This window comes from Myiozetetes cayanensis, unplaced genomic scaffold, assembly GCF_022539395.1.
Source record: "Myiozetetes cayanensis isolate MyiCay16 unplaced genomic scaffold, myiCay2020 scf5-8, whole genome shotgun sequence".
Classification (NCBI taxonomy): Eukaryota; Metazoa; Chordata; class Aves; order Passeriformes; family Tyrannidae; genus Myiozetetes; species Myiozetetes cayanensis.
In genome coordinates this window covers 19,272,791-19,282,121 of record NW_026087742.1, presented here as the reverse complement: position 1 = coordinate 19,282,121, position 9,331 = coordinate 19,272,791, and the positions used below count along the sequence as shown (strand labels likewise).

Below are 9,331 nucleotides of genomic sequence, written 5' to 3'. Positions count from 1 at the left end.
CCACCCCCAGCCTGGCGACACTGCCCGGTGCCGGGACTGGGAGCTCGGGTCGTCCGCGCCACGAAAGCCCTTGCCCCGCTCCCAATTCCCGCCCCGGCGCGGGCGCGGCTCCTCCCGCGGCCCTTACGGGAAGCGCGGCCCCGCCCGGGCCCGGCCCCACCCCGGGGGGGCGGACCCGCTATAAGGGCCGCGGCCACCCGGCCACCCCCAGTGCCCTCCGCGCCGCCCGCCGAGCCCTGGCCGTGCCCGCTCCCGCTCCGCCGCCCGCAGCCGCCCCTCGCCGCCGCCCGCCGCCCCGCGGCACCGCCATGATCGTGGAGAGCAGCCGGGACGCGCCGCCCGATGGCGGCGACGGCGGCGCCCTCAGCAGCCCCATCAACCTCGCCTACTTCTACGGGGCCTCGCCCCACTCCAGCGAGGGCAGCTGCTCGCCGGCGCACTCCTCCGCGCCGGGCTCGCCGGGATCCGACTCGGACCTCTCGGTGAGCAGCCGCGGCGGCGGCCGGAGGGACGCCCGGGGCGGCCCCCGCCCCGCGCTGCAAGGTACGGCGTGTCCCCGGGCGGCGGGGAGGGCGCGGAGCCGCGGGCCGCGCTTTGCCCCTACGGGTGGCGAAGCCGGTCGCCGACCCTTTCGGGTTTAAAAGCCGTCGAAGCGGTGAAAAGCGGGAGCGCCGCGTCGGGCGGGCGCGGTTCGCAGTCACTGCGGTATTCCCATCCTTGGGAGCGGGAGCGGCCGGGGGGTGCCCGGGGGAGGGGGCAGCGGAGGAGCCCGCACGCCCGTGGGACGGTGGAGGGGATGCGGAGGGCAGCGCTCTGGCTCCTCCTCTCTGCTAACCCGGGGCTGAGGTGGTTTTCCGCAGGAGTTCCCGGCTTTCTATTTTTTTGTCCTTTTTTTTTCCTTTTTTTTTTTTTTTTTTCCCCTCTGTGAAAACGGAATCAGTGTCTTAAATTCGGGTTTTGTTTTCGTGTCTCCACAGTTGACCAACATATGGGGGGGGGAAAGCAGCACAGAGGACCTTTCCAGGGCGTCCGCGTGAAGAACTCCGTGAAGGAGCTCCTGCTGCATTTCAGGAGCAGCAAGCAGATGTCCTCGGCCCCCCCCACCGAGGAAAGCAAGGTAACCGGCATTTTTGTTCACTGACATTTGCTTTTACGGGTTACTGTGCCTTGCGATAACACTAGAAATGAGATGCTGCTTTACATGATGTGGCTGGAATCACTGTTTTTCCTTTTCAACGCATAATGGAAGAATATTGCTGGGCAGAAATCAGTGAAAAGGTTTCCCATGGGGGAAGGAAGCACTTAAAACTGTTCCTATAAAGCTTTATTTTTTAAAGGGAGTTTAGGTAAAGATACATTTGGGTTACGAAACCATAGAAACTCCCTGTTAACTCCAATGAGATCATTCATTGGAAGGGTTGGGGATTCTTCTCAGAAGAGGTTTGTTTGTCACGCTCTTGCGCTTTTCTGTGCAGAGCACACAGTATAAAGGTAGGCCCTTCTAGTCTGAAAAGACAGAAAAAATTACAGGAAATTCTGAGAAGATAAAGGGTATTTTTGGTTTTATTAGAATAGTTTTTCTGAGTGTGTATTTGGAAGCTTCCTATTAAAGTGTGTCACCGGAAGATTTTTACATAAAAAAGTTCTCGGCATTGGAGAAGTGTAAAATCGGCTGGCTTATTTATGCTAAAAAAAAAAAAAACAAAAAAAACAAAAAAACAAAACAAAACAAAAAAACTTGGGAAGGAACAGTATCTTTCTCTAGATTTTCTGGAGTTTTGTGGTATTGTAACAAATAGCTTAAAAAGCCTAAAGAAAAATGGTGGTTTTCATTTAAGTTTCATGAAAGTATTTCCATTTTCTAACCTTAATTAAAAGCAATTAAATTAGGGTTAGACAACCATGTACTAGAATTACTGTACGGTGTATTCTGTGTTTATAGAAGGAAGTCATTGCTGCTTTCTTGATGTTTTTTTATTGTTGGTGTTTGTTTTGTTTTTTTCCCCTGTAACAACATTATAATAACAGAATAATCTGTATTTTTCTTAAAAGGCACAAGGAGGATTGGTGAACTACGAGCCATACACAGGTAGACTATTCTTTTAATACTTACCCTGCAATATTAAATCAATTGTAAGAGTAACCTCGAAATGGACTCTAAATTTATTTACTTTTCAGCAGAGCTGAAGAGCATACTAGGTCACAGTGGCAAAAGAAAGGCTCCTGAGCTTCTTTCTGATGGACCTTCTTTCAAACGCCAAGCTAATATTCACTCACATCTCCTGGTAAGTCTGTAGTAATTTTTGCTTTGTATACAATCAGAAACTCCCAGTTACTACTGTACCTCCAACTTTCTGGGGCCTGTTTTGATTTTTTTTCCTTTTTTTTTTTTTCCCCTCCTTTCAGACACCACCCCAGACACCAACTTCTATGGATAACATGGAGGAGACACATAAAAACGACCCAAAGCACGACAGCAGTTCTGACCTGCTGCAGAACATCATAAACATCAAGAATGAGTCGAGCCCCATTTCCCTGAACACGGTGCAGGTGAGCTGGATGCACTCTGTCTCCAGTCACGGCTCACCCAGTGAGCAGTACCAGGACAGCCCAGGAACACAGGCTTTCTCCCCATCCCAGAAGTACCAACCATTCCAAGATCATACCAACCAGCACATACTTGATGCGCCGCAACATTACCAGTTCCCCCCACCCCAGAACCAAGATTTGTCACAGAGTTATCCTTCAGATGCCTCCCTGGAGTACAGGCCGTTTGCTGCCAATGGCCAGTCTCCTGCCTACCAGCAGAACACCTTTGAGAGCCATGAACTGCAGTACTGCCCATCTCAGAGCTTCTCCTCCCTCCTGAATGACTCTGAAGGCTCAGAGGGCATCTCCACTCCCCTCCAGCCTCTGACCAGCGCCCACTCACAGGCTGATGTTGCCACTCACGCCCCGAACTTCAGCTTGCTTTCGAGCAACATCTGTGGTGGTCTGGAGCGTGGTGTCTCTTTGGCTGCTTTGAATGTTTCTGTACCTGATCAAAACATTGGCAGAAGCACGACGCAGCTGGGCAAGTCATTTTTTCAATGGCAAGTGGAGCAGGAGGAAAACAAACTCGCTAACATATCTCAAGACCAGTTCCTTGCAAAAGACTCCGACGGAGACACGTGAGTACCGTTTATCTTGGTGTTTCTTATGTGGGAGTTGGAGAATGGTTTTGGGTTTTGGTGGACTGGGGTGGGAGGGGGTTGAGAGGCAGGGTGGTATAGTGAAAGCAGTTCAGTAGCAGTGTTTGTGTCACCAGTGGAGTAGTTCAGGTAATCAAGCAAAGCATGTGGTCTTGCTGATGGCTGTGATGCAAAGAGTTGCAGCACACTGAGTAGATGAGGTGTGTTTGTATTGTCTAATTTTGAGTACTTATCCATAGATTTTGGTAAGTGGGGAGAAAAACATTCTAATTTAGATGATTTTAATTGCCCTGGCAAAAAAGTACCATGTTCCTGTCTTAGTTATGCAGAGAAGGTCTGAAGCTGGCAGCATAACACCCCCTTCCATGTGTTTGGATCTCTAATGTCTTTAGCCCTGGTTTGTATGGTGGTGTAACTGTTTTCCCCTCTTTCCTGCAGATTCCTTCACATTGCTGTTGCCCAGGGCCGTCGAGCACTCTCCTATGTTCTTGCAAGGAAGATGGCTGCCATGCACATGCTGGATATTAAAGAGCACAATGGCCAGGTGAGGTTCTCAAAAACCTTTGCACCTGCTTTGTGCACCTGAGTGCTTCCTGCGTGTCTGGACCTTGAGAAAGATGTGGTGAAATGCTTATTTAATATTAACCCCAAGATTTAGCCTGCATACTAATATTAACCTTGAGCTATTAATACTTCTTGGGATCACCTTGAGCTGGTAAAACTATGTGCTCTGCTTCATTTGTCCTGGCCTCCTAGTATTCATAATCACTGCTTAAATAATACCAGGCACCTAGGCTTTTTATTTGTTTTAGTTGCTCTTTCCTGTTAGAGATCAGATGACTAATAGCTTAAATTTTCTTCTTGATGTTTGCAGAGCGCTTTCCAGGTTGCTGTGGCTGCCAACCAGCATCTCATTGTGCAGGACTTGGTTAGCTTGGGGGCTCAAGTCAACACCACAGACTGCTGGGGTAGAACGCCGCTGCATGTTTGCGCTGAGAAGGGGCATGCCCAGGTCCTCCAGGTAAGATCCAGCAGGCACAGCTCTGCCCCAGCCGTTAATGCTCACTCTTTGTGTTAGTTGACTTGGGGAGCTCTGGAAACATCACTCCGTCCTTTATCTTTCTCTCACAGGGTAGCCCTGTGAGTGTGTCTCAGGGCTGTACATTAACAGCTTAAAGTGAGACTGAATTTCACATTAAGGTTCTCACCAGCATTTTGAAGTCATTTGCTTGAATCCTCTAGTCTAGCAAACCAATAAATAAGTCTCCTCTTAACCACAGAATGGTTTGAGTTGGGACGGACTTGTGAGATTATCTAGTTGCAGCTACCCTGTTGTGTTCAGGGACAGCTTTCAATAGATCAGGTTGCTCAGAGCCCCATCCAGCCTGGTCTTGAACACTTACAGCGATGCCCTTTTTATTGCAACTTTGTTGCAGTAAGACTGCATACAAACTTGAAGCAGTATGTGGTTTGGATAAGACCTAAATGTGTACCTGTTCCCGCTTTTGTAGGCAATCCAAAAGGGAGCCATGGGAAGCAATCAGTATGTGGACCTTGAGGCAACAAACTATGATGGTGAGTAGTTCAGAGTTTATAATTTACAGAGTGATTGGATATTAAGTGTTTTATAGGTGCTGATGTGAATGTTATCCTGGATTGAAAAGCAAGAAAATGTAGTATTTCTTTGTCAGATTGAATTTTACAGTTACAGCTGACATATCTGTCAGATAAAAACATGGTTAATCTGTGTCTGTCAGGACCTCTTTCCTCTTGCATATGATTGCCATGTTTGGCGCAGAGAGTGTAGGTAGTAATGGGCTATTGTTTAAAACATTTGAGTGCCAGCATTACATCAGTGGACACAGAACCCAGAATCTCTGGCACTTGAGCTGCTTTATTGGGACCACTTTTCCATAAACAGCTCTTTCTAATGTATATTCTGTAAAAAAAAAATATATTAGAGATTGATTCTTTCATTGTCTGCTGGCTGAGAGCTCACAGTAGGTTGCTACTTAACTCCACCAGTAATGGACAACCCAAATCTCAAGCTGCTTGGGAGCAGTCACTGTCACTTACAAATGTGGAATGATCCCTGGGCTTAATGGGAGGAGAAGCAACTTTATCCAGCCTTTGAAACAAGCATCCAGACAATACTTCTGTATTGCATTTGTTCATTAATGATGATTTGAATTTTTTTTATGTTAAGGCATGACAGCATTGCACTGTGCGGTTCTGGCTCATAATGCTGTGCTGCATGAACTGCAGAACAGTCAGCCACCTCACTCCCCTGAGGTCCAGGAGCTTCTGCTGAGAAACAAGAGCCTGGTAGAAACCATCAAGACTCTGATACAAATGGGAGCCTCTGTTGAAGCGAAAGTAAGTGAAATGGTTTAGTCTGAAGTGCCAGGTCCAGAGAGAATGTGGAAGCAGAACATGTCCCTTTCTCCCACGCCACATTTCAGCCTTATTACAAAGGAAGTAGACTAATTTGAAAGCTTCCCTGCAGTTTAATTTACCCAAATGGGATGAGAATGTTGCATTTATTCAGAGCAAGGTATGATTTGCATGATTGCAAATGAACCCTAGGGAAAGAGGGAGGTGACAGTCTAATTTCTGGATTAAAAAAGGTGCTACACTGACTGCAGTTAGTAGTGTTGTAAAAGTAAGAATATCTCTGGAGCACTTTGAGTTATCCATAGTAATGGGGTACTGATGATACTTTGTTCTTGAACTGCAACTTTTAATTAAATTTGCTTACCTGTTCAGCTCAGGTCTGTGCTGGGCCAGACCATTACTTAGCCAAAATGTCAAATGTTACATTATGTACATTACCTCCAGATGAGCTCAGGTCCACTGTTCATTAGATGTTGATATTAAAATACATATTCAGATTGACTCTTGATGAATTGCTTTCTGGTTTTATTTGTCTATACTGCTTCACCCTGGATAGGTGAAGCAGTTGCAGGGAAGACTAACAGTTTCTTTTTTGATAGGATCGCAAAAGTGGTCGCTCTGCTTTACACCTGGCAGCAGAAGAAGCAAACCTGGAGCTCATTCGTCTCTTTTTGGAGCTGCCCAACTGCCTCTCTTTCGTTAACGCAAAGGTATGGGGATTTTCCTGTCATGCAGATATAATCCGGGATGTGCTCGTGTGTGGCACCACAAGTGTCCTGAGTCTCATGCCCCCACCTTTCCTTCATGGAGTTACGTTGTCGTTTTCAGGCTTACAATGGCAACACAGCACTCCACGTGGCTGCCAGCCTGCAGTACCGGGTGAGCCAGCTGGATGCTGTGCGCCTGCTGATGCGTAAGGGAGCTGATCCAAGTGCCAGAAACTTGGAGAATGAACAGCCAGTTCACCTGGTTCCTGATGGCCTTGTAGGAGAACAGGTAAAATCATAACAACCCTCTCCTTCCATCTGACCCTATCTACACAACAGCTTTATTCCTCTCCAAAAGTTTCTTTTGGGTTTTGAGTTACAGCTTTTAAGGAAAGGATTTAGCAAGTGATGTTTTACTCAGAGATCTTTAGTTTCAATGTCAAGATCAGGCAGAATATACAAAGAGGTGACTCCTGGCATAAGAGGCTAGTAACTTAAGTACAAGCGAGTTGCTGACTACTGCCTTTCATTGGTCCAAATGCTGTAAAATTGGATCAATTCTTGTGTAACTGAACTCAGAATGTAGGCTTAGATAAAGGAGGAATGCAAAACTGGGTCTAGGGTGGGGTTTTATTTTCAGATTATGACTCACTTTAGGATGATGAATACTAATGTTTTTTGTCTCTTTCTCTTCTGCAGATAAGACGTATCCTAAAAGGGAAGGCGATTCAGCAGAGAGTGTCGCCGTTTTAGGCTCCATGTTTCTTGGAGTTCAGCAACTCACACTCACTGTCAGTCAGGCAGTCCTAATGTATCTGTAAATAGACCATTTGCCTGGTGTGGGCAAATGTTAGTTGTTTCTATGAAACAAAAGCATTTTGTTCACTATTATATAGTGGGTTATATAAGAGTGAAAAACACAAAACCCCAAACCCCAACAATCAAATTCCTCTGACCAAACGGGAATGTTTTATTCCCAAGAATGCGGAGCATTTGCCTGGATACCTGGATTTCACAGCTACGGCAAGACTGATTTTATTTAAACAGCCATACAGATAACTTCTAGACAAGGAAAATTCTACAGGATTTTTTCTTTTTTTTTAGAGAGAGTTGATACAGTTCAACATTACAGAATTTGTAATGTTTTGTGTTTTAAATAACACACTTAAGTGCAAGAAAAATTAAATATTTTTGAAGTTGAACATTTATTTATGTAACTTTTTAGCTTTCTTCCAGTATCTTGTGCAGGATTGTATATAGTCACTGGCACTATTGTACAGCTGTATAGTTCTAAGAATCTATTGATCACTTGAGGAATGACCCGAAGAAACAAGTTCCTTGATCCTGAACATGCAAATTGCATATAGAGTTTTAATATGAGACTGGTACAAATCAGGTAAATTCTGTTGTTTTGAAAGAGTGAAGATGGAAAGTATAGTTAAGATTGTCCCTAGCACTGATTTGTGCATGCTTTTGGAGTTGTTAATAAAACATGAAAGCCATGCTTCTTCAGGGGACTATCAGTTTTTCTCATGCCCAGTAGGGGTTTTTCTTTTGATGGAACGATAGATTGAGAGAGAAAGATCATGACTCTGATAGCGTGTATGTAACTTGCACTTTAGGGCATATGATCCTGATTCAGTGCAAGTATTTAATGTGTATTTACTGTTGATGCATGCTGAAATCTCTCCATGTTAATTGTAATACTTCAACATGTGTAAGCCCCCATTAGTGTTGGTAGGGCTTAAGCACATGCATAAGTAGCTTGCTGAATCAAGCTCTAGTTAATTCTAGAGACTTAATGTTTTCCACCTCCTGAGCAGAGTTAGTCCATTTATGGTTTTACCTTATAGGTATAGTGGCTTGTAGCCAAGTAATATTTGAAGTTAATGTTTTTCTATTTTTTAATAATTGATTATTAATGCAAAATGTATACTAATTATGCTCTATACTTGTGTTCTGTTGGAAAAAACTTCCTCCTATCACTTTCTGAACTGTGCTGGGCTGTAATCCAGTAATGAGTTCTCTGTATGGTCTTTGCTCTTAAACTGTTTTTGCATCACATGCAGTTCTCTGCCATAACCATTTAATTAGTCTGATTGTGCTCTTTTGACAAAGTATGTCTTGTAGACAAGCTAAATGAAAAAAATCCGATATGTGGAGGCTTAGTTGCAATGTATTTCTTGAAGGGTCACATGTAACTTGTGTTTGAATAAACATGATAATTAAATTGGTGGTTACTGTGTGTGATAGAAACAATGACGATGAAGTCAAGTTTCAGAGAAATCTGATTTTAGCATGGTAATACTGTGAGGCTCAAAGGTAATTTGTTAAGGATGAAATGAAGTCTCTCTATCCTGATGTTAATGCTTTCCCTTGTTTGATGCTGGTTTTGAAGCTGGTACTTGGATGTTCTGGGTCATGCACTGTGCAGTTGTATTGCCTGGGTATTTAGTAAGATATGCCCCAAATAGCGATAACAGTCACCAGGTTGTCCAGATTTTGCAGGTTGTTCCCTGAGTGCTTGTCCCTGTGTACTTGGAAGTTCTGACAAGGTCATGTTCTCCCCCTGACTTCCTTGCCTTGGCCCTCAGTCCTTGCAGCCCAGGCACAAGGGGGTCACCTTAGCACAGGTGGCAGTCTGTGTAGCCAGATGGGGTCATACACGTGGGGATGGGCTGTGCTCGCTTCACTGATAAGAAAATGGGCTCTGAGCTGGCAGCAATCCTTCAGGAGGAAGAGCTGCCATCACAACCTGTCCTTGCTGAGCATGAGACTGGTGAGGTGGCAACAGTCGAGAGAGAAAAGTGGATGAAGCATTAGGATCTGTAGGAAAGGAAATGAAGGAAAGCAAGAGGGCTGTTATGCTACTGTATAAACCCTACGTCTCCCCCTACCTTACTGCTCTGTGTGGTGAGGAGGGTATCCCCTCAGGTGAAAGTGTGGGGATTGGAAGAGGCCCAGGGGTGTGTAGGAACTTCCTTCCAGGGAGCACCAGAGTAAACAGCAGTTCTGCAGAGCCAGGACAGGCCCGAGAAA

The 9,331-nt window shown here is 45.4% G+C and overlaps 1 protein-coding gene across 3 annotated transcripts; it reads left to right on the top strand.

The window, feature by feature from the left end:
• Nucleotides 1-229: 229 nt before the first annotated feature.
• Nucleotides 230-8,522, top strand: NFKBIZ (NFKB inhibitor zeta). Of its 3 annotated transcripts, none has more exons than XM_050333708.1 (12): nucleotides 230-482; nucleotides 978-1,117; nucleotides 2,053-2,089; nucleotides 2,179-2,285; nucleotides 2,407-3,170; nucleotides 3,630-3,735; nucleotides 4,066-4,212; nucleotides 4,703-4,766; nucleotides 5,398-5,567; nucleotides 6,185-6,295; nucleotides 6,414-6,581; nucleotides 6,992-8,522. In XM_050333708.1, exons 2-12 carry the CDS (start codon nucleotides 989-991, stop codon nucleotides 7,043-7,045), a joined length of 1,857 nt encoding a protein of 618 aa, XP_050189665.1. In that variant the 5' UTR covers nucleotides 230-482; nucleotides 978-988; the 3' UTR covers nucleotides 7,046-8,522. The 3 variants fall into 3 exon arrangements, with proteins under 3 accessions (XP_050189665.1, XP_050189664.1, XP_050189662.1); XM_050333707.1 differs by having other exon boundaries at nucleotides 230-543; nucleotides 2,182-2,285; XM_050333705.1 differs by having other exon boundaries at nucleotides 230-543.
• The last annotated feature ends 809 nt before the right edge of the window (nucleotides 8,523-9,331 follow it).

What these genes read in the sequence shown, in the direction of transcription:
- NFKBIZ (XM_050333705.1), top strand. Translation starts at nt 309, where the DNA reads ATGATCGTGGAGAGCAGCCGGGACGCGCCGCCCGATGGCGGCGACGGC. An exon ending in TTAAAGAGCACAATGGCCAG is followed by an intron (nt 3,736 to 4,065) that starts GTGAGGTTCTCA and finishes TGATGTTTGCAG; the next exon opens with AGCGCTTTCCAGGTTGCTGT. An exon ending in ATGGCCTTGTAGGAGAACAG is followed by an intron (nt 6,582 to 6,991) that starts GTAAAATCATAA and finishes TCTCTTCTGCAG; the next exon opens with ATAAGACGTATCCTAAAAGG.